The sequence below is a fragment of the Oncorhynchus keta genome, chromosome 22 (assembly GCF_023373465.1).
Source record: "Oncorhynchus keta strain PuntledgeMale-10-30-2019 chromosome 22, Oket_V2, whole genome shotgun sequence".
NCBI lineage: Eukaryota > Metazoa > Chordata > Actinopteri > Salmoniformes > Salmonidae > Oncorhynchus > Oncorhynchus keta.
Genome location: NC_068442.1, coordinates 12,639,429 through 12,664,224, shown reverse-complemented (window position 1 = coordinate 12,664,224; position 24,796 = coordinate 12,639,429). Strand labels below are relative to the sequence as shown.

General features: G+C 43.9%; 1 protein-coding gene across 19 annotated transcripts in view; it reads left to right on the top strand.

Moving 5' to 3' along the window:
• Positions 1-24,796, top strand: part of mical3a (microtubule associated monooxygenase, calponin and LIM domain containing 3a) — a 157,213-nt gene that overhangs the window by 76,799 nt on the left and 55,618 nt on the right. For all 19 annotated transcript variants that reach the window (XM_052474788.1, XM_052474787.1, XM_052474789.1 and 16 more), the window contains 10 exons: positions 11,308-11,710; positions 11,970-12,177; positions 12,401-12,517; positions 12,745-12,846; positions 14,200-14,355; positions 14,917-15,017; positions 17,173-17,430; positions 17,876-17,991; positions 19,477-19,603; positions 22,863-22,959. In XM_052474788.1, the coding sequence (XP_052330748.1) occupies positions 11,423-11,710; positions 11,970-12,177; positions 12,401-12,517; positions 12,745-12,846; positions 14,200-14,355; positions 14,917-15,017; positions 17,173-17,430; positions 17,876-17,991; positions 19,477-19,603; positions 22,863-22,959 (1,570 nt within the window). In that variant the 5' untranslated portion in view covers positions 11,308-11,422. The remainder of the gene's footprint in view (positions 1-11,307; positions 11,711-11,969; positions 12,178-12,400; positions 12,518-12,744; positions 12,847-14,199; positions 14,356-14,916; positions 15,018-17,172; positions 17,431-17,875; positions 17,992-19,476; positions 19,604-22,862; positions 22,960-24,796) is intronic.

The following is a 24,796-nucleotide window of genomic DNA, read 5'->3' as shown; positions in this document are numbered from 1 at the left end:
TACCTAGGTGTCTGGCTAGACTGCAAACTCTCCTTCCAGACCCATATCAAACATCTCCAATCGAAAATCAAATCAAGAGTCGGCTTTCTATTCCGCAACAAAGCCTCCTTCACTCACGCTGCCAAGCTTACCCTAGTAAAACTGACTATCCTACCGATCCTCGACTTTGGCGATGTCATCTACAAAATCGCTTCCAACACTCTACTCAGCAAACTGGATGCAGTTTATCACAGTGCCATCCGTTTTGTCACTAAAGCACCTTATACTACCCACCACTGCGACTTGTATGCTCTAGTCGGCTGGCCCTCGCTACATATTCGTCGCCAGACCCACTGGCTCCAGGTCATCTACAAGGCCATGCTAGGTAAAGCTCCGCCTTATCTCAGTTCACTGGTCACGATGGCAACACCCATCCGTAGCACGCGCTCCAGCAGGTGTATCTCACTGATCATCCCTAAAGCCAACACCTCATTCGGCCACCTTTCGTTCCAGTACTCTGCTGCCTGTGACTGGAACGAATTGCAAAAATCGCTGAAGTTGGAGACTTTTATCTCCCTCACCAACTTCAAACATCAGCTATCTGAGCAGCTAACCGATCGCTGCAGCTGTACATAATCTATTGGTAAATAGCCCACCCATTTTCACCTACCTCATCCCCACAGTTTTTATTTATTTACTTTTCTGCTCTTTTGCACACCAATATCTCTACCTGTACATGATCATCTGATCATTTATCACTCCAGTGTTAATCTGCAATATTGTAATTATTCGCCTACCTCCTCATGCCTTTTGCACACATTGTATATAGACTCCCCTTTTTTTCTACTGTGTTATTGACTTGTTAATTGTTTACTCCATGTGTAACTCTGTGTTGTCTGTTCACACTGCTATGCTTTATCTTGGCCAGGTCGTAGTTGCAAATGAGAACTTGTTCTCAACTAGCCTACCTGGTTAAATAAAGGTGAAATAAAAAATAAAATAAATAAATAAATAAATTTGGCATAACTTGTTGCTTTCTAGCTTCTCTGTTAACAGCTTTGCTAGCTAAATAGCTTGTTTTTCACAAACAAATAAGTGAATGTGCTAGAAAGCTGAACAGCTATCTAGTTGACTGATGTGGCTAGCCAAAAATGACATCTTATTCTTTGAGGCATTAAAAAGCGTTCTTCCACTGATGTTGAACGTTCAAACGTCCATGGCAGGCACCTTCGCTTGCTACATAACTTCTGAGTGATGGAAAACACCTGCACTACCAATCAGCCTACACCAATGCGCACACCCGTCGTTACTATGCCAACTAGAGTAGCCATGTCAGCAAATGACTGCTGTCTGAACACACAAATCTGATTTGGTCACTTGCAACTTGCTGTTTGGACAGTCAATATTCCAAAACATATTTGAAAAATTATACTAATTTGAGCATTAAGGCTTGCAGTGTGAACAAGGGTTTAAGTCTTCAAGATCCTCTCCATTCAAACACGTTTTAGAATAGAAAGTGATATAATCCAACCTCGTGTGTGTGTGTGTGTGTGTGTGTGTGTGTGTGTGTGTGTGTGTGTGTGTGTGTGTGTGTGTGTGTGTGTGTGTGTGTGTGTGTGTGTGTGTGTGTGTGTGTGTGTGTGTGTGTGTGTGAGCTATAGGTAACTGCCAGAATAAAGGTAACACCAACCGGGTGTTATTAGGGTGTTGGGGCACCACGAGCCAGAACAGCTTCAATGCACCTTGGCATAGGTTCTACAAGTGTCTGGATCTCTATTGGAGGGATGCGACACCATTCTTCCACAGGAAATTCCATAATTTGGTGTTTTTGTTGATGATGGAAAACACTGTCTCAGCCAGCGCTCCAGAATCTCCCATAAGTGTTCAATTGGGTTGAGATCTGGTAACTGAGACAGCCATGGCATATGGTTTACATCATTTTCAAGCTCATCAAACCATACAGTGACCACTCGTGCCCTGTGGTTGGGAGCATTTTCATATGGGGGCATAGCCATGGTAGCGTGTGTGTGTGTGTGAGAAAGCCTGTCATATATCTAGATGCCACAAGATATTTGCTTTGTGTGGCAGAGAATGATGCACGTTTTGCTGCTTCTCGGTCTTTCATTTGTTTCTTCCCAATAAAAGCCCTGATTTCTTTAAATGTGAATGCCCTTCTCCCATTTAGTAAACAGTGCCGTGAAGTTAAGTTTCCGCCACTGAGACTTGATAGTGTTTTCTTAATGTCCTCAGTTTAATTTATACCTACTGCATGTAACAGAAATACATTGCACAGTATCCACATTACTCTAGCCTATAATTGTATAGTCTTATCTGGTCTGGAAATGGCCAGGCATGGCAGTGCAGTGTAGCACATGGGAACTGGAACACTAGGATACGGCGCACCGGTGACATGGCACATCCTGTGTTGACTGTCTGGCTTGAATCACCCGGCCAACCGCCACCCCCCTCCAGACCTTGAGTCGTTTCTGGGTTGTAAAATGTTTATAGCTTCATTAGAAGTGAGGCGAAGTGTGCCATGGGGCTGTGATTTTGGTGAAATGCTCTTTGCTCCATTGATGCTCCCCCATTACGACGTGTCCTTCCCTCCACACTAGGATCTAGCAGTTTGGGTTTTCAGGACCTTGAGAGTAAATCCTTCAGTCCCTATGAACAGTCAGTGTGGAAATGACCACAGAGAGAACACCTTTCAGGATCTGCTCAATTCCAGTGAGTTTCAAAAGGGGGATTAATGTCCTGACAAAGCAAAAGGAAACTGGGATACTCTGTCCACATGGTGTTTGGGAAACATCTTCTCTGTGTTTCTGGTTATCCTTGGCCTCAAAAGTGTTCAAGTAGCTAAGAGGGACTGTTCTCTCCTCCCCTGTCCTGTGCTGCTTAACACCATTATTCCACTTCATATTCGCCATCTCCAGCACCACCCCAACATCAACATATGTGGAAATAGTGTGTTTCTGTTTTGTAGTAAAAAGAGAGAGAGAGGAAGAGAAGTGTTTCCAATGCCATCATTGGTCTGAATCATGTTATTTTAACCAATTATGACTAGGCATTGGAAACACTTATATCTTCCTCTTTATTTTTCTACTTCAAAACTTCGAAACTATTTCCACATATGTTGGGCTGGTGCTGGAGATGGTGAATATGAAGTTGACGTTTTTGGAAATGTCCCTTTTTAAAAGTCTGATTCTGACCCACTGTTCTTAGATGAGACCACATAGGGCAGTAAGGGGCACACAGAAATGTCATTTTGGAAGTTGAGGACTGTAACTCCTGAGGTGTTCCACTACTTTCAGTGTTAGGAAACATACAACAGAGGATCCCAGAGGAGGAGCCTGGTTCATAGTTACTGTAGTGTGTTCCTGTCCGCTGCCGGTGTATTTCAGAGGTTATCCAAGGTACAGGGAGGAACTGAACCAGACCACCTGCAGGTGTATTTCAGAGGTTATCCAAGGTACAGGGAGGAACTGAACCAGACCACCTGCCGGTGTATTTCAGAGGTTATCCAAGGTACAGGGAGGAACTGAACCAGACCACCTGCAGGTGTATTTCAGAGGTTATCCAAGGTACAGGGAGGAACTGAACCAGACCACCTGCAGGTGTATTTGAGGTTATCCAAGGTACAGGGAGGAACTGAACCAGACCACCTGCAGGTGTATTTCAGAGGTTATCCAAGGTACAGGGAGGAACTGAACCAGACCACCTGCAGGTGTATTTCAGAGGTTATCCAAGGTACAGGGAGGAACTGAACCAGACCACCTGCAGGTGTATTTCAGAGGTTATCCAAGGTACAGGGAGGAACTGAACCAGACCACCTGCAGGTGTATTTCAGAGGTTATCCAAGGTACAGGGAGGAACTGAACCAGACCACCTGCAGGTGTATTTCAGAGGTTATCCAAGGTACAGGGAGGAACTGAACCAGACCACCTGCCGGTGTATTTAAGAGGTTATCCAAGGTACAGGGAGGAACTGAACCAGACCACCTGCAGGTGTATTTCAGAGGTTATGCAAAGTACAGGAAGAAACTGGACCAGACCACCTGCCGGTGTATTTCAGAGGTTATCCAAGGTACAGGGAGGAACTGAACCAGACCACCTGCCGGTGTATTTCAGAGGTTATCCAAGGTACAGGGAGGAACTGAACCAGACCACCTGCAGGTGCATTTCAGAGGTTATCCAAGGTACAGGGAGGAACTGAACCAGACCACCTGCCGGTGTATTTCAGAGGTTATCCAAGGTACAGGGAGGAACTGAACCAGACCACCTGCAGGTGCATTTCAGAGGTTATCCAAGGTACAGGGAGGAACTGAACCAGACCACCTGCCGGTGTATTTCAGAGGTTATCCAAGGTACAGGGAGGAACTGAACCAGACCACCTGCAGGTGGCTGTAGGTAGTGTACACCAGCTGGGGAACCCACACAGACTGAACACCACAGCTGCAGACGGCCTTCTCAAGGAGCCCTTTGAGGTATTTAGGGAGAGTGGAAACATGTAGGTGGTGGTGTCCTGGGAAAGGGATATGTGGGCCATTGTGGAGAGGCCCCCTCTGCAGGCGCTGCACTTCCAGAGCTGAGAGTTGTTTTGACAGCGGTGAGGAGTTGGCAGGGTGTGAAACATTTAACAAAAATATAACACGCAACATGTAAAGTGTTGGTCCAGTTTTTTATTAACTGAAATAAAAAGATCCCATAAATGTTACATAAACTCTCATATGCAGATAACATCTATGCTGGCTGGGTAGCATACAGATTTCTAGCAAATGTGTGAAAAATGTCCCTTCACAAAAGCTAATGTGTCAAATCCAGTGCTCTTCAGATCCGCTTCCATGCATTCGTGAGGGTATTTGAAATGTATAAAACCTGAAAAGCACAAATCTTATTTCTCTCAAATGGTGTGCACAAATTCGTTTACATCCCTGTTATGAGCATGGCATATCAAGAAGCTGATAAACCTCTTAAATAAAGAAGCTAATATCAAGAAGCTGATAAACCTCTTAAATGTAATGGCAAAATGTAGATTTCCGCCTAAAAAGACATACCCAAAAGTAACTGCTATTCATGTGTTTCTGACATGCAAAAACGTGGTATATTTGGAAAGAAGACATCTGGGTGAATATGAGGAAATGATCAGAAGATAGATAGGAGTTACATAGTTCAGAACACACAAGATCAAGCACACACAAAATAACCGTCTTTCATTGACAAGCTATAAGTGAATTATTGATGCCCAGAGCTGAAAACACATCAGATGGCTTCCACATGATTAATATCAGAAAACAATATGGTTTTGATAGACCTAACAACTAGAAATGGGCGGATGTTTGGTCATGGTACATTTCCAAGTGTCCCTAAACCTCCCCGAAGTGGCATATGTCTGTAAATTAGATAATTACAGTGCTATTACATATTTGCAATCCCTAAAATTATATTTGTTCAGTATAAAAACACAATTTTTACCATATCGACCTCACTCAAACATTGTGGTGGTGTTATGGGGAATTCAGTGTCCTTTCAACCTCTCTAAAGTGTCAAAATGTGGTAATTGCACAGTTTTTGCACACTGGATGTGCCTAAAAGTTATTATTCACTATAAAAACGACATTTCTACAACACCAACCCCTCTCAAACATTGTGGTGCTGTGTTTTTTCAAACTCTCCAAAGTGCCTGAATGTTTAGCCTAGGCATGTCCAATGTCTTGGGCCTACATACAAATGAACTGTTTACAAAAACTAAATAAAAGTAAAGTATATACACATACATTTAAAAAACAAAATCATGTCTGATCAAAGAAACTTGGTTACACACATGTCCTTCACTAAAGCTGAACTATTTATGAATGGTGTTGGTTTTACATCCCAGGTGGAGATTATTAGATTTCACTTTCCCCATAGCTTGTGCATGTCGTGATGAGTCTTTGAAGCAGTCCCTCTCTGTCAGGAAACAAAAAGCGACCTGACAGAAGGTCTGGCATCCCCCCCCCCCTGTGTTTTGAGCAATGCTGCAGTTCTTCCTTTTGTCGTGTGTGTTGGATAGTGGCGTTCAGCTTGAGTGGGGGGGTCTTGTGATGGTTGTGAGGTTGCTCAAATAAAGGGATATATTGTTGTAAGACAAAATTACAGTTGACTAAATTTACAAAACGACATTACTATGAAGTAAAAACACCAGGCCTGAATGTTATCTGTACAGTGACTCACATGGAAGGTGTGAAACACACACACACACACACACACACACACACACACACACACACACACACACACACACACACACACACACACACACACACACACACACAATGCAAACAGTAACAATTTGGAGACACAGGCAGAGGTGAGAAACTCAAATAAACAATGGCCATGAGAGTGTGGTGGCCTCTACAAAGATACAAGGATGAAACTTACAAGGATACAAGGAAATAACTACTTTGAAATTCTAGAACATTGAAATGACTTGTTACACAGGCTTATGTCAACTAAATCCAAAGCACAAAAAGCAGACCACGTATAAAAAAATTAAGCAGGCGACGTCATATTTTTGATGCGCAAAGATTTAGTCACTCGGGGGACATTCGATGTTGCCATTAAGTCATACATTATCAGATAACATTGGCAATAGGCTAGATTTGTTTCTACCAACCTACGGATTCATTTGATATACCCATGTAGCTATAGCTCAAACACAGGCCAAATCGAAGCTTACCTTGTAAGAGGTTTGCTGCTTGGTGAAAACGTGTAAAATAAACATTTTGACTCTCGGGCCTGGAGGTCAATAATGGTAGGTTACAAGCAGACAAATATGATATCCTCATGATCTGTGGAGTCCCGGGTTTCGGGGGATAATCAACGGATTCTGTGTTAAAACCTCTCTAGGGTATGTGGGACGCTAGCATCCAGTGAGATTGCAGAGCGCTAAATTCAAATACAGAAATACTCATTATAATAATTCAGAAAAGACACAACTATTTCACATAGGTTTAAAGATGAACTTCTTGTGAATCCAACCACGGTGTCAGATTTCAAAAATGCTTTACGGCGAAAGCATACCGTACGATTATTTGAGAACATAGCCCAGCAGACAAATCATTACAAACAGTAACCATCCAAGTAGAAGAGTTACACAAGTCAGAAATAGAGATATAATTAATCACGTACCTTTGATGATCTTCATATGGTTGCACTCATAAGACATTCATTTATTCAATAAAAGTCTCTTTATATCCAAAAACCTCCGTTTTGTTTGCACGTTTTCTTCAGTAATCCACAGGCTCGAACACAGTCACAACAGGCAGACAAAAAATCTGAATAGTATCCCTAAAGTTCGTAAAAACATTTCAAACGATGTTCAAACGATGTTCATAATCAATCCTCAGGTTGTTTTTAGCCTAAGTAATCGATAATATTTCAACCGGACAATAACGTTGTCAATATAAAAGGTAAACAAGAAAGGCTCTCTCGGTCGCGCGCATGAAAAAGTTCTGTGACACGGCAGGGTCCACTCATTCAGACTGCTCTTACTCCCTCATTTTTCGGAATACAAGCCTGAAACAATTTCTAAAGACATCCAGTGGAAGGCATAGGAACTGCCATTTGAGTCCTAAGTCAATGGATACTGCAATGGCATTGAATCAAACTACAACAAAAATCCTTCTTCCTGAATGGATTTTTCTCAGGTTTTCGCCAAATCAGTTCTGTTATACTCCGACACTATTTTAACAATTCTGGATACTTTAGAGTGTTTTCTATCCAAAGCTACCAATTATCTGCATATCCTATCTTCTGGGCCTGAGTAGAAGGCAGTTCAATTTAGGCACGCTTTTCATCCAAAATTCCAAATGCTGCCCCCTACCCTAGAGAAGTTAATTTTGTTTATGCTTCACAACGCTAGCAGCCACAGATATCTCAAGTTTTGAGGGAGGGTGCAATTGACATGCTGACTGCAGGAATGTCCACCAGAGCTGTTTCCAGAGAATTGAATGTTCATTTCTCTACTATAAGCTGCCTCCAACGTCATTTTAAAGAACTTCCAACCGTCCTCACAACCGCAAATAGCGTGTAAACATGCCAGCCCAGGACGTCCACATCCAGCTTCTTCACCTGTGGGATCGTCTGAGACCAGCCACCCGGACAGCTGATGAAACTAAGTGGTATTTCTGTCTGTAATAAAGCCCTTTTGTGATGAAAAACTCATTCTCATTGGCTGGGCCTGGGCCTTCCCAGGGGGAGCCAGGCCCCTGCCAAGTGATGTGAAATCCATAGATTACGGCCTAATGAATTAGGGCCTTATATGAACTGTAAATCTGTAATTGTTTCATGTTGTGTTTATATTTTGTTCAGTATAGTTTTAATTCAAAGTTAAATGAACAATTTCCAGCATTGAATATAGGCTGTAAAAATACATTTATTTAGTAGGCTATACTCAAACTATTACCAGCTGCACCAATTTAAACTTGATATGGCCTGCTCTGCATATGGTTTAAGTGAACGAAAGCCTGAATAATTAACTGGTAATAAACTGAATTAGCCTATCGTAAACATACCTGCTTGCACTATTTGCAGGTTGTGTATCCATCTACCAGGTTTTTGCCTACAATGACTCCAAAAACCTTCCAAACCAAACCGGGGATTTCACTCACACAGCACCTGTTTCCTAGATGGTGTTGTTCATAACCTTTCTTTTTATTTCTCCGGTTACGTTAGCTAGGCTAGCCAGGGAAATTCACTTGGCAACATATTTTCATGTGGGGGGAGGGGGGGTGAAACCATAAGTTTCAGCACCACACAAATAACGGACAGTTCCCTGATCCACTGCATTCGTGGCTGGTAGCCTACATGTCTGACTCGCTGCCCACAGAATGGAATTCCCAACACAACAAGCTCCTGGATTTGTAAAAATGAATGATTGATTTAAAACGTTTCCGACACTCAATATAATTGTTCTAAACCGGGAGTTGACCCACGGGTTAAAATAATGTTTTCATTTTTTTGCGGGTCAACTGTGGGGAGCCGTGGATATCTGACCAGATGCAGGACTTTACTCTAGATCTGCTAAAGAATGAACTATGGCTATACATAACTATACATATTATTGTTGAAACGGTTTTGAATTCTGGAATTATATGGGCTAGCCTAATTCTGATGAATTTGTCACATCCGTCCCCTCACTGGGAAGTTGGACACGGGCTCTAGGTCAGTGTCCAGTCTCTGTCCACTCCTGCCTGCAAGCTCTGTCCTGGAATATGATCTGACGACTTAGATCCCTGCTGTGTGGATCAAAGGATTGAGAGACATCATACCCACTGCAGTCTGCCACACTGACCTCTCAGACAACCGATACAGTCCAAAGCGCTTTAACGGTATCTCAGTAACTGTGTCTTCCTTGTTTTATATCAGTAGCTAATAGCCTTGCCGTGACACATTCAACACGACATATAGGCCTCTATGTGAAGTCAATAGTCAACAATCATTTTGAACTGAGACATTAAAACTCTTACTGTGCCCTTCACAATGCAATTTGCCATTCAGGAGGTTAAAACATGTATTAGTTGTCCAGTGGTCAGATTGGTCTGAAATGTGATCCATCCTACTGCCTACTGAAGCACTATCTGTGAACAGAATTGTGAACCCTGCTCCAACTTCTAACCAGGGACGTCAGCTCTCTTCCCTGTTACCTCTGGGGATTTTTATGTGAACCGGGCACATCACAATATACCCATTGCTCGGCAAAAATGGTTGGATCACACGCAGCACAGTACAGAGGCTGTTGCCTGTCATTCACTGCTGACCTGATTACGTTGTCTCATGCTTTCTCTTCATCCTTGCATATCTGTGCGATTATGGATTCATCAATGGAATTGAATTGCGGTACACAATCAGCGCTTGGATATTTTGTTGTGCTTGATGTTCTGGCGTTTATAGCTGATTCGGCTAATCTATGAATGTCCTGTTTTTGATGCAGCGGATATGATATCCCATTAGATCCTGTTGGATCACTTCTTCAAGACTGTCAATAGAACAACAACAGGGGATAGGCTGCACCAGTGACGTGTGGTGAGGTCGGTGGCTGGGGAGGCACTGGCTTTTATCAAAGCCAGATTTACTCAAATAAACCTTGATGAAGCCCAGGTTTACCATAAACCCGACAACCATTGTGACATAGGCTATTAACATTAACTGTACAAACATGTTCACCAAATGTAAATACCAATGTAGTCGAGATACACAAGCGACCAAATAACACACTGCTCGACTCAGCTCAGCCATAAACCTGTTGTAGCGTGCAGAGTAACAACTGATAGGTGTGGTACTAAAAGACCAATATATGGACACATTTATTCTGAAATCATTTGCAACGCATAGCCTTTCACAATGGATTTACAATTCTTCCAATGCGCGGCGTGCACACACACAATAATAGTACGTGTGATATTATTACACACACATTTAGTCGCATCCATCTTGTAGAAGCCAAGGCTCAGGCCACTGAGTGGCGGAGAAGCCCCGTTCCCAATATGTCAACAAAGTACATGTTGAAATGTTTCCCACAAGTGGACAGTCCAGTACTCGCTGTTCGCCTGCCCGACCGCGAGGGAGATGGTATTTGCCTTGCCTGTCATGAATATAGTCACGTGCTGTATGCTGCCCTTGTCTGGTCTTAACTTTCATTATAGTTGATGTTCCACTATTCGAAACCTCCATGATTATTCCAACTTGGAAAGTTGTTTGAGGTGCAGTATAGAGGTAGTGTCCGTATGTCAAGTTGTTTTTGCTAGAAATCTAGCAGGTCAGGGATGCTAGCAATCTTTGTTCAGCACCAAATTATGTGGACATGCCAAATGCAGACCCTGTCCATTACGGTGACTGGACTAATGAAGGCCGCGCACGTCAAGGAGTTTAATGGATTCAAATGGATGGAAAGAAAGTCATGGATTTTAAAACATAGATTTAACCTTTATTCATGAATACCCTATTATTCGGGAGGTTTTGTTGTAGTTTTAGAAAATGTTGGAGATTTTGAGCATAACAACCACCAGAATCATTCAGAAACAAACATTAGATATCAATATATTGTCTTTCATTATAATAACATTTTTAGATTTGGCTTTTCACAGCAGCTTTTTAAAATGCGATTATTACAGGGTAAGCACTGACTACAAGTCACTGGTCTACACTGTAGCCAGAGGTCTTTCTTACAAGTTGTTTAAGGAAGATCATTCAAGGACGTTCCAAATCAAACTCGGTAATGTGTCATGATAAACTTGTGAAATATGCAAACATTCTCATAACTCACGACGCTTCTCCACTTTCTCCCTGACAGAATGAGGATGCCTGAGACGGGGAGATAAAGACTTCACCGGAGCAGAGTGTGTGCTAGAGCCAGGGGCTGCGGCCTGACCAGAGACCCCCAGAGGCCCCCAACTGGGGGGAGGTCCATGGGGACCATGGGGGACCTGGGAGGCTTCACCACCACAGGGGAGAGGGTGAACCCGGCCCACATCCTGTTTGACCGCTTCGTTCAGGCCTCCACTTGCAAAGTCACGCTCAAGGCCTTCCAGGAGCTCTGTGACCATCTGGAGCTCAAGCCCTGTGAGTACCGGGTCTTCTACCACAAGCTTAAGTCCCGTCTCAACTACTGGAAGGCCAAGGCACTCTGGGCTAAGCTTGACAAGCGGGCCGGCCAGAAGGAGTACAAGAAAGGACGTGCATGTACCAACTCTAAGGTATGTGATGATGTAACTTGTCGCATATCCTTGTTCAAAGTACCTCAGAGAGTATTATTTCTGTATATAGAGAGTTGGAGAGTTATTTCTCTATATAATAGGGTAGGGCGATATCCACATTTTCATGTTGTCTATTTTCCCTTGTTAAATATTGCGATTTAAATTATATTTTGCGATTAACAGTATATCGGCAATTGAACTTTATGGTAATATCAGCCCACTCTTGTATATGAGATATGGCATGCTCCCCCCTCCACAGTGTTTGATCATCGGGGCAGGACCATGTGGCCTGCGGACAGCCATCGAGCTGGGCTTCCTGGGCGCCAAGGTGGTGCTGCTGGAGAAGAGGGATGCCTTCTCCAGGAACAACGTGCTGCACCTGTGGCCCTTCACCATCCAGGACCTCCGAGGCCTCGGGGCCAAAAAGTTCTATGGAAAGTTCTGCGCCGGAGCCATCGACCATATCAGTAAGTGGATAAGACTACGCCCATTTCCTGCGCTCCATCTTTTATCAAACGGTTGAACTGCTTTCACGTTTTGCTTTGTGATCTAATATGATCTATGAAGAGAATAGTTCTGGTGCTTGCCAGGACCATGGATCAGCTGTGACGTTGCAGTCTTTTCCGTCGTCCAAGCTAATAAATAGTTATTGTTTGACGTTCTCCTCTAATCTAGTCTGGCTCTGTGCAGGTATCCGGCAGCTCCAGCTGATGCTGCTGAAGGTGGCCCTGCTCCTGGGCATCGAGATCCACGTCAACGCGGAGTTCAAGGGTCTCATCGAGCCCCCCGAGGACCAGGAGAACGAGAGTAAGAGATGTGTTTATGGAACTGCGTTAAGAGCCGTCACAAGACACAACTTCTCTATAGCCAGGCATTAAGGGGATAAGGAAGGGCCATATGTTACTGTATGTGACAGTTCTAACTGAGTGGTCTCTATTGGAAAATATTCCCATTGCTGTCAGTGAAGTCAAGTCGTATGTTAAATAAGACACAGTTACACGTATTGTGTATTTCCCCGTGTTGTGTTTCTGCAGGGATAGGGTGGAGGGCTGAGGTCCTCCCCAGGACACACCCAGTCAACGAGTTGGAGTTTGATGTCATCATTGGGGCAGATGGGAGGAGAAACACGCTGGCAGGTAGAAAGTAACAAAGTAACAGATGTGTTTTAAAATGAGTTGTGTAAAACACTATGAGAGCTGAAGCCCTCAAAAACACAGCTGTGGTTCGTTTACGAGTCCGACCCCTCTCTCTCTCCCTCTCCTCCCTCTCCCCCCTCTCTCTCTCCTCTCTCTCTCTCCCTCTCTCTCCCCTCTCCTCCCCTCTCCCCCTCTCCTCCCTCCCTCTCCTCCCTCTCCCTCCCTCTCCTCTCTCCCTCCCTCTCCTCTCTCCCTCCCTCTCCTCTCTCCCTCCCTCTCCTCTCTCCCTCCCTCTCCTCTCTCCCCCTCTCCTCTCCCTCCCTCTCCCTCTCTCCCCCCTCTCCTCTCTCCCTCCCTCTCCTCTCTCCCCCCTCTCCTCTCTCCCCCCCTCTCCTCTCTCCCTCCTCTCTCTCTCTCCCTCTCCCCCCTCTCCTCTCTCCCTCCCTCTCCCTCTCTCCCCCTCTCCTCTCTCTCCCCCTCTCTCCCCCTCTCCTCTCTCCCCCTCTCCTCTCTCCCCCTCTCTCCCCCTCTCCTCTCTCCCCCCTCTATCTCTCCCCCTCTATCTCTCCCCCTCTATCTCTCCCCCTCTTTCTCTCCCCCCTCTCTCTCTCCCCCTCTCTCTCTCTCTCTCTCTCTCTCTCTCTCTCTCCCCTCCCCCTCTCTCTCTCTCTCTCTCTCTCTCTCCCTCCCCCTCTTGCTCTCCCCCTCTCTCTCCCTATCTCTCCCCCTGTCTCTCGCTCTCCCCCTCTCTCTTGCTCTCCCCCTCTCTCTCCCTATCTCTCCCTCCCCCTCTCTCTTGCTCTCCCCCTCTCTCTCCCCCCCCTCTCTCACCCCCTCTCTCACGCCCTCCACTTTTCCTGCTGCTTTGTTGTGCACATGTTGTGCCCTCCTTCACTCCATCCATCTTTAGAGAGCACTCCTCCATGGCCTCTCTCTCTGGAGCAGAGCATGAACGGGTGAATTGGCTGTCTGTTTCCTGTATGAGCTGTATGAGCTAACAGCCCTCACAACCGCTCTGGGTGCCCTGTAGTGTGTGGACTGCTGTGACCCATCTAGCCCTGAGGGAAACTGCTTCCAGTAGTCACTGCATGCAATGATCGTTCTCAGCCTGCAGTCTTACATGAGATGGTTAAAAGAATGGCTGGTTATATTGATCGAACAGACACTGATGGTGTGCATCAAAGCCTAACAGGTGCAACCTTTTTTTTTGTCCTGTTCTCTTCTCTTTTACGAACGTGAGTTTGTAATACAAGGCAACTGTTAACGTGGCTCATTTGTTCTCTCGACGCCTGACCCCTGACTCATTCACTGTCTACATAATGAACCCTTGACCCCAGCCTCTCTCCCCTACAGGGTTCAGGAGGAAGGAGTTCCGGGGCAAGCTGGCCATCGCCATTACAGCCAACTTCATCAACAGGAACACCACAGCCGAGGCCAAGGTGGAGGAGATCAGCGGAGTGGCCTTCATCTTCAATCAGAAGTTTTTCCAGGACCTCCGGGAAGCCACGGGTCAGTTATTGCTCCATAGGGAGACGACATGTAATAACTGTCGCTATGAGATATTATAAAGGCTCATAGGTGCTTATAACAAGTTATTAAGCATTACAGCTGTAGGCTCTAAGTAACATTTTACAGATTGTTATATATTAGGAGTGTATGGATTTAGGTGATACACATGTATTTTCTGAGAGCCTGTCAGTTCCTATCTGCATGGTTTATCCATGGGTTAGAGAGAAGTCCTCGACCCGATTGGACCAGAGTGACAAAAAAACATTATCAGCCAAGTTGCTCTTCTTCTAGATATTTATATGTTGGCTAGGCCTTCTATAAGTCAATAAATTCACCTTAGTAGAATAAAATAAATATGCTATAAGCTATGCAGAGCCGTTAGAATTTTGGAGCCGGAACCACTAGGGTCCCGGGTTGGGTATTCGGGTTCATTGTCCACCATTCCTCTAACAAAGACAACCAGAGAGACTGTCAATGGAGGAGCCATAGGAGCAACCGTAGAAAATACATAGTTTTGCGATGTATTTTTGGTAAACCAATCTCTTTCTATTGATTTGATAGGAATTGACCTGGAAAACATTGTCTACTACAAGGATGACACGCACTACTTTGTCATGACTGCCAAGAAACAGAGCCTGCTGGAGAAGGGAGTCATTCTGCATGTGAGTGATCAGAGGGTGAGAGAGAGACACGTCTGGAGATGTCTCTCTCGTACACATGCATGCACACACATTCAGAACTGTACACTCACTCAGTCACTTTCCGTCTCTGTGTGCCTGTGTTCCTGCCTAATGGCCAGACCAAGCCAAAACAGTACCAGGAACAAACGCCAGCTCAACCACACTTAATGAGAGTTTGTGTCCCCACACTTCATAACACTGCTGTTTCCTTTGACTAGAGTGGGCAGTCACTCTAGCTTTTAGGACATCAGGACCTCTTTTAGAAGTTCAGCTTTCATGTTCCAGTAAAAGTTGCCGCTGTATTTCGATCTTACTTTGTGGAGGGGGAAAAAAGGGTTTGGTAATATTTTACAGACCCAATCAAACACTCGTTATGAAGGCATTTGAGTAATTAGGAATGCTAACCCTTTTGATAATCAGATTGGCACCGAATGTGAGTTTTAATCAGCGGTCATCGGGCCAGTACAGTAGGCGGTTGAATGGCTGAACTCTGTAGGTCCAGTGCTGGGTCGTATTCATTAGGCACCAAAGGGAAGAAAATGGACTGGAACAGGGAGGGACTACCTGAACTTGTCCAATAACAAACGCCTGTTTTCCTTTTCCGTTGGAAAAGTTTTGCTACAGTGTGCACTAATGAATCTGATCCTGATGAGTTGGGCCAGGCTGCAGGCTGAGCGGGGACATGATCAAGGGTGAAAGTAAGGCGGCCCGGTACGGCATCCCGGCACAATAAATATTGGGGGTACACCGTACCGGCAAAACATGAGCCTATCACAATAATTAAAACAAAATGTTAAGAAAGTTGTAGGCTATTACACCACTTTTTATCATTTCGGCAGGTCAGAGGCATGAAACATGAGAGAATGGACTTGAAAACAGGTGGTATTTCCTGTGCTCCAAAATGCAATGTGGTTCGACGGGGACAATGCCATTTTGCCAAGGCAGATGCAGCGTTTACGTGCTAGTTGGCTCTAAGGAACTCTGAATCGTTCGACTTGCTAACTGGTTGAACACGGCACAGCTACAACCAGTTAAAATGTTGGGAAATGTCAGAGTTCTGACTAGCACGTGAACGTGGCAAAAGATGGCACCGAGACGCGCTCAGACAACAGCGGACCCATAAATCCTGGCCCGATGACACTTTGTGGTGTTTTGTGTAACAGATGTCTCTTTCTATTCATCACTGTGCTTGGAGGCTGGAATATGATGCCGGTAGATGAACGGGAGCCGGTGGCTTAGTAAAGGAGAACGTTGAAGTTATTGTTTGACAATCCGATGACAAACACCGGTTGTGTTTATGCCACAATAAAAGGTCATACACATTAGAAGTTACATGACAAATCTTTACAGACTTGGCCCACAGATATCCTATTGAAGGAATAGGGGTTCTATATGTCATTCCGTGATTAGGACCATAACAAACCGGTGAGTTTTCAGTGGTTTGATGTACCGGTATGTATCCTAGCCCATAGATAAGTTTCCTAAAAGACGACTTGCTTCCAGTCATGGTCCTTTCATATCAATGGAAATCACTCCATAGTCCCTTTTTTTTATGCACCATTTAAATAATTGGGGGCAGGCGGGGGTGCGGTGGGTCGGGTCCACACTGTTCCCCCTAGCACCGTGAAATAGAAAGTCACTCTCTCCGATCTTCCAAATGCTCCGCCCTTCACCTCCCCTCCACCCATCCGGCTCACCAGTCAGCCAGCCTGACACTGCCAGACCCAGCCTAGCCAGGGAAAGTCAAAGGAAAAGAATGTGCCTCTTACCGGTCTCTTTCAAAGAACAGTCCATTTAGAGCATGCCTTCATTTGATGCGACATATTAAACACAGTAAAGTATAATTTACTATGGGGGTGTTTAGATTTTTATATTGGGAATTAAAATACTTGTTTTTGGAGACATTGCAAACGGGCCAGAAGTGATTCAATTCAATATAACTTTCGAATGTTATTGACTTGATTCGGAATCAAAGTTCTGCTTTGGTGGTGCAGGCTAACCTCCTGTGGAAAATATCTTCTCCTCCATAAACCACTGCATGGATGTCATGCCTCATTCTCTGTGCGTGGCAGTCTCTTATTAGTGTCTCTCCCTTCCTCTCGTCATCTGAGCCGTCTTCACTTCTTCATGTCTCCAGGATTATGCGGACACAGAGATGCTGCTTTCCAGGACGAACGTGGACCAGGCAGCTCTGCTATCTTACGCCCGCGAGGCCGCAGACTTCTCCACCAACCACCAGCTGCCCACGCTGGACTTTGCCATCAACCACTACGGCCAGCCCGACGTGGCCATGTTCGACTTCACCTGCATGTACGCCTCCGAGAACGCGGCGCTGGTACGCCAACGCAACGGGCGCCAGCTACTGGTGTCTCTGGTGGGGGACAGTCTACTGGAGGTGAGGGGGGGGGGTCTACCGGGTGGAGGGTGTTTCAGTCTCACTAAGAAGGTATATTCTCAGTCACTGTGGATGAGGTAGAGTCTGACTGTAAATGACAATAAATGAGAAAGGGAGTGAAAATCAGCGTGACCAAGAGTGTGGGAAAAATGTCAGTGAATTTAGAGAGCGATTTCAGTATTGACGTTTGCTTGCTTGAAACAGACACTTTTATATATAAAACGTAATGTGTGTGTGTGTGTGTGTGTGTGTGTACTGTATACAGTACCAGTCAAAAGTTTGGACACACCTACTCATTCCAGGGTTTGACTTTATTTGTACTATTGTCTACATTGTAGAATAATAGTGAAGACTTCAAAACTATGAAATATCACATGGAATCATGTAGTAACCAAAAAAGTGTATGCGTACTTCACCATGTTACTGTGTTTGTCCCTCTCTCCAGCCCTTCTGGCCCATGGGCACTGGTATAGCCCGGGGTTTCCTGGCAGCCATGGACTCCGGATGGATGGTGAAGAGCTGGGCCCAGGGGAACACATCTCTGGACGTGCTGGCTGAGAGGTGAGGGAGGGGACACGTTATAACACACACATTATACACATTATACTCTCACGTCATACTTCAACTCACACACATTATACTCCCACGTCATACTTCAACTCACACACATACTATACACACACGCACTCCACACACACTCCACATGCTCACAGTCGCATACATGCTCACAGTCGCATACATGCTCACAGTCGCATACATGCTCACAGTCGCATACATGCGCTCACAGTCGCATACATGCACACACACACACACACACACACACACACACACACACACACACACACACACACACACACACACACACACACACATACTTTTGTAAGTCTAACACTGTAAGATTTTCTTTTATAACGTAGCTAGCCATGTTGGCAATATAATAATAAGCTTTCAAATAATTCCCCTCTTTCGCTCTCTCATATTAATATATACGGTACCGGTGAAAAAGGGGTACATAGTTGAATAATAAAACTAGGAAATAACACATAGAATCATGTAGTAAACAAGAAAGTGTTAAACAAATCAGTCTGAAGGAATTCCCACATACGCTGAGCACTTGTTGGCTGCTTTTCCTTCACTGCGGTCCAACTCATCTCAATTGGGTTGAGGTCAGGTGATTGGGTTGATTGTGGAGGCCAGGTCATCTGATGCAGCACTCCATCACTCTCCTTCTTGGTCAAATAGCCCTTACACAGCCTGGAGTTGTGTTTTGGGTCATTATCCTGTTGGGAAAAAAACGATATTCCCACTAAGCGCAAACCAGATAGGATGGCGTATTGCTGTCGTAGCCATGCTGGTTAAGTGTGCCTTGAATTCTAAATTAAATCACAGACAGTGTCACCAGCAATACGCATGGTGGGAACCACACATGCAGAGATCATCCGTTCACCTACTCTGCGTCTCACAAAGACACGGCGGTTGGAACCAAAAACCAAAAAGGACATATTTCCAACAATGTAATATCCATTGCTCGTGTTTCTTGGCCGAAGAAAATCTCTTATTCTTATTGGTGTCCTTTAGTAGTGGTTTCTTTATAGCAATTCGACCATGAATGCCTGATTCACACAGTCTCCTCTGAACAGTTGATGTTGAGATGTGTCTGTTACTTGAACTTTGTGAAGCTTTTATTGGGGCTGCAATGTAGAAAATGTAGAAAATAGTAAAAAATTAAGAAAAACCCTTGAAGGTTGTCAACTTTTGACGGGTTACTGTGAATATAACGGCGTGTGTGAGTGAGATATATACACACACACACACACACACACACACACACACACACACACACACACACACACACTCCGTTATCTCTGAGTGCTCTACCAGGAAAAGCGTCTGCATTAGGCTCCACTGTCAGCCCCTCTATTAATGTACTACTAATAGAATAAGAGCTTTTGGAGCTCTGAATGGAATGTGTTGAATCCTCTGTTCTTCTCCCATGTGCTTTTCTATAATTCAATTATCATGGTTTCCCCTTTCTTCTTTTTTTAGGGAGAGCATATATCGCTTGCTGCCTCAGACAACGCCAGAGAACATCAATAAGAATTTCAGTCACTACAGTGTGGACCCCACCACGCGCTACCCTAATATTAGCCTCCACTTCCTCAGGCCCAACCAGGTAGGGTATACACTGAGAACATATGACTGTATGACTATGATTGGAGCATGATGTACTGAATAGAGGTCGACCGATTATGATTTTTCAACGCCGATACCGATTACTTGGCCAATTTTTATATGCAGTTGAAGTCTGAAGTTTACATAAACCTTAGCCAAATACATTTTAACTCAGTTTCACAATTCCTGACATTTAATCCTAGTAAAAATTCTGTCTTAGGTCTGTTAGGATCACAACTTTTTTTTCACAAGAAAATGGAATGTCAGAATAATAGTAGAGTGATTTATTTCAGCTTTTATTTCTTTCATCACATTCCCAGTGGGTCAGAAGTTTACATACACTCAATTAGTATTTGGTAGCATTGACCTTAAATTGTTTAACTTGGGTCAAACGTTTCAGGTAGCCTTCCACAAGCGTCCCACAATAAGTTGTGTGAATTTTGGCCCATTCCTCCTGACAGAGCTGGTGTAACAGAGTCAGGTTTTTAGGCCTCCTTGCTCGCACACGCCTTTTCAGTTCTGCCCACAAATAGGATTGAGGTCAGGGCTTTGTGACGGCCACTCCAGTACCTTGACTTTGTCATTAAGCCATTTTGCCACAACTTTGGAATTATGCTTGTGGTCATTGTCCATTTGGAAGACCCATTTGTGATCAAGCTTTAACTTCCTGACTGATGTCTTGAGATGTTGCTTCAATATATCCATTTAATTTCCCTTCCTCATGAATCCTTCTATTTTGTGAAGTGCACCAGCAATGCACCCCCACAACATGATGCTGCCACCCCTGCGCTTCACGGTTGGGATGGTGTTCTTCAGCTTGCAAGCAGTCCCTTTTTCCTCCAAACATAACAATGGTCATTATGGCCAAACAGTTCTATATTTGTTTCATCAGACCAGAGGACATTTCTCCAAAAAGTACTATATTTGTCCCCATGTGCAGTTGCAAACTGTAGTCTGGCTTTTTTATGGTGGTTTTGGAGCAGTGGCTTCTTCCTTGCTGAGCGGCCTTTCAGGTTATGTCAGTATAGAACTCGTTTTACTGTGGATATAGATACTTTTATACCTGTTTCCTCCAGCATCTTCACAAGGTCCTTTGCTGTTGTTCTGGGATTGATTTGCACTTTTCGCACCAAAGTACGTTCATCTCTAGGAGACAGACTGTCTCCTTCCTGAGCGGTATGATGGCTGCGTGGTCCCATGCTGTTTATACTTGCGTACTATTGTTTGTACAGATGGACGTGTTATCTTCAGGCGTTTGGAAATTACTCCCAAGGTTGAAGTAGACTTGTGGAGGTCTACATTTTCTTTCTGAGGTCTTGGCTGATTTCTTTTGACTTCCCCATGATATCAAGCAAAGAGGCACTGAGTTTGAAGGTAGGTCTTGAAATACATCCACAGGTACACCTCCAATTGACTCAAATGATGTCAATTAGCCTATCAGAAGCTTCTAAAGCCATGACCTAATTTTCTTGAATTTTCCAAGCTGTTTAAAGGCACAGTCAACTTAGTGTATGTAAACTTTTGACCCACTGGAATTGTGATACAGTGAATTATAAGTGAAATAATCTGTCTGTAAACAATTGTTGGAGATATTACTTGTGTCATGCACAAAGTAGATGTCCTTAACGACTTGCCAAAACTATAGTTTGTTAACAAGAAATTTGTGGAGTGGTTGAAAAATTAGTTTTAATGGCTCCAATGTATGTAAACTTCTGACTTCAACTGTATTTGTAATAATGGCAATTACAACAATACTGAATGAACAATTAACACTTTTATTTGAACTTAATATATTACATCAAATCTATTTAGTCTCAAATAAATAATGAAACACGTTCAATTTTGTTTGAATAATGCAAAAACAAAGTGTTGGTGAAGAAAGTAGAAGTGCAGTATGTGCCATGTAAGAAAGCTAACGTTTAAGTTCCTTGCTCAGAACATGAGAACATATGAAAGCTGGTGATTCAATATTCCAGTTCTTCAATATTTCCAATAAAGAAGTTTTAGGTTGTAGTTATTATAGGAATATTGACGCGTCTATTGACTATTCTTATAGGCACTTTAATATTGCCAGCCTAATCTTGGGAATTGATGGGCTTGAAGTCATAAACAGTGCTGTACTTCAAGCATTGCTAAGAGTTGCTGGCAAACGCAGGAAAGTGTTTGAATGAATGCTTACGAGCCTGCTGCTGCCTACCACCGCACAGACTGCTCTATCAAATGTCAAGTCATAACTTAATTATAATCTAATAAACACAGAAATACGAGCCTTTGGTCATTAATATGGTCAAATCCAGAAACTATCATTTCGAAATTAAAACGTTTATTCTTTCAGTTCCGTATTTTATCGAACGGGTGGCATCCCTAAGTCTAAATATTGCTGTTGCGTTGCACAACCTTCAATGTTATGTCATAATTATGTAGAATTCTGGAAAATTAGTTCACAGTTGGCTACGAGCCTGGCGGCCCAAACTGTTCCATATACCCTGACTCTGCTTGCACTAAACGCAAGAGAAGTGACACATTTTCCATAGTTAATATTGCCTGCTAACATTCATTTCTTTGAACTAAATATGCAGGTTTAAAAAAATATATACTTCTGTGTATTTATTTTAAGAAAGACATTGATGTTTATGGTTGGGTACATTTGTGCAACGATTGTGCTTTTTTCTGCAATGTGCTTTTGTCAAATCATCACCCTTTTGGCGAAGTTGATATAGGCTGTGATTCGATGATAAATTAACAGGCACCGCATTGATTATATGCAACGTAGGACAAGCTAGTTAACCTAGTAATATCATCAACCATGTGTAGTTAACTAGTGATTATGTGAAGATTGATTGTTTTTTGTAAGGTAAGTATAATGCTAGCTAGCTCTTTTCAGCCACAAGGTCCTTTTGACGCTGCACCCGCGTAACTGGTGATCAGCCTGCCACACAGTTTCCTCGTGGGTTGCAATGTAATCGGCCATAATCGGCGTCCAAAAAGGCAGATTTCCGATTGTTATGAAAATATGAAATTGGCCATGCCGATTTAATCGGTCAACCTCTGGTACTGAAGTACCCATACTTTTCTGTGCATGATATCCCATTTGAGGTGGGCCAGGAGTTTGTCTTGACCACCTGACCTGAACAGGGATACTCCGGCCTAGGTTGTTACTAAGAACCAGAGTTTTTTCCCGGCTCAGATATGTGACCTGGTAAAAAACCCTGGCCCTAGCTTTGACCTAAGGACATCTTCCAACCCCCCCCTGTTTTCAGGTACGACACCTCATAGACACAGGGGATTCAAGTAGGGAAATGCTTATCGAAATGGAGAATGTAGTCAACTCGTCAACACCCAAGCTCACCCGAAATGGTGAGTAGTGTTTGCATGAATGTTCTTGTATTCATGTGTCCCCTGATTAATTAAGCTATAATGAAAACAAATATGAGTAAATGTATTCAGTATTCAGTTATTTAGATAACTTCATATTATAACATTTTCATGAATGTCTGTTTTTGAAAGTTTCTTGTTTTTTGGGAACTGGTCTTCATTGCAATCACTGAAATGTGACAATGAATTGCTTTCATCCTAGACCATTACCTGCTTGAGAAGCATTGCTAAAAGTCCAAATGCATGGTGTTTATCTGAAGGTTCTGTCCTAATAGTCCTTAACTGTAGAAACAAGCAACAGCCATCACTGTCATGTGTGAATGGTGCTATGTGGCTGGATTGACTGATGGGCTGATTTTATTTGATTTATTTTGTTTTCACTAACCTGGTGGAATGTCACTTGCATCGTCAATAAGGTTAATACAATTTTTAACAATTTGAAATGTTTCTTAGTGTGACTTTCCCTAATCTCTCATAGGCTTTTCCGTCACCTTTATGAGATAGCGTAGTCTGACAGTGACAATGAGACTAACATGGTTGGCAACTATATATATTCGGAAAGTATTCAGACCCCTTGATTTTTTTTTGTTATGTTAGTCTTATTCTAAAATTGATTAAATTGTTGTTTACCCCATAATGACAAAGCAGAAACAGGTTTTTAATTTTTTTTTGCTAATGTATAAAAAATACAAAACAGAAATATCACATTTACTTAATTATTCGGACCATTTACTCAGTAAATAAATAAAAATAAATATGCCATTTGTTGCGACTTACAGTCATGTGTGCATACATTCTACGTATGGGTGGTCCCGGGAATCAACCCACTACCCTGGCGTTACAAGCGCCATGCTCTACCAACTGTGCCACAGAAGGACCACTTTGTTGATGCTTCAGATAGCAATTACAGCCAAGAGTCTTCTTGGGTATGACGCTACAAACTTGGCACACCTGTATTTGGGGAGTTTCTCTCATTCTTACATTTACATTTACATTTAAGTCATTTAGCAGACGCTCTTATCCAGAGCGACTTACAAATTGGTGCATTCACCTTATGACATCCAGTGGAACAGCCACTTTACAATAGTGCATCTAAATCTTTTAAGGGGGGTGAGAAGGATTACTTTATCCTATCCTAGGTATTCCTTAAAGAGGTGGGGTTTCAGGTGTCTCCGGAAGGTGGTGATTGACTCCGCTGTCCTGGCGTCGTGAGGGAGTGTGTTCCACCATTGGGGAGCCAGAGCAGCGAACAGTTTTGACTGGGCTGAGCGGGAACTGTACTTCCTCAGTGGTAGGGAGGCGAGCAAGCCAGAGGTGGATGAACGCAGTGCCCTTGTTTGGGTGTAGGGCCTGATCAGAGCCTGGAGGTACTGAGGTGCCGTTCCCCTCACAGCTCCGTAGGCAAGCACCATGGTCTTGTAGCAGATGCGAGCTTCAACTGGAAGCCAGTGGAGAGAGCGGAGGAGCGGGGTGACGTGAGAGAACTTGGGAAGGTTGAACACCAGACGGGCTGCGGCGTTCTGGATGAGTTGTAGGGGTTTAATGGCACAGGCAGGGAGCCCAGCCAACAGCGAGTTGCAGTAATCCAGATGGGAGATGACAAATGCCTGGATTAGGACCTGCGCCGCTTCCTGTGTGAGGCAGGGTCGTACTCTGCGGATGTTGTAGAGCATGAACCTACAGGAACGGGCCACCGCCTTGATGTTAGTTGAGAACGACAGGGTGTTGTCAGGATCACGCCAAGGTTCTTAGCGCTCTGGGAGGAGGACACAATGGAGTTGTCAACCGTGATGGCGAGATCATGGAACGGGCAATCCTT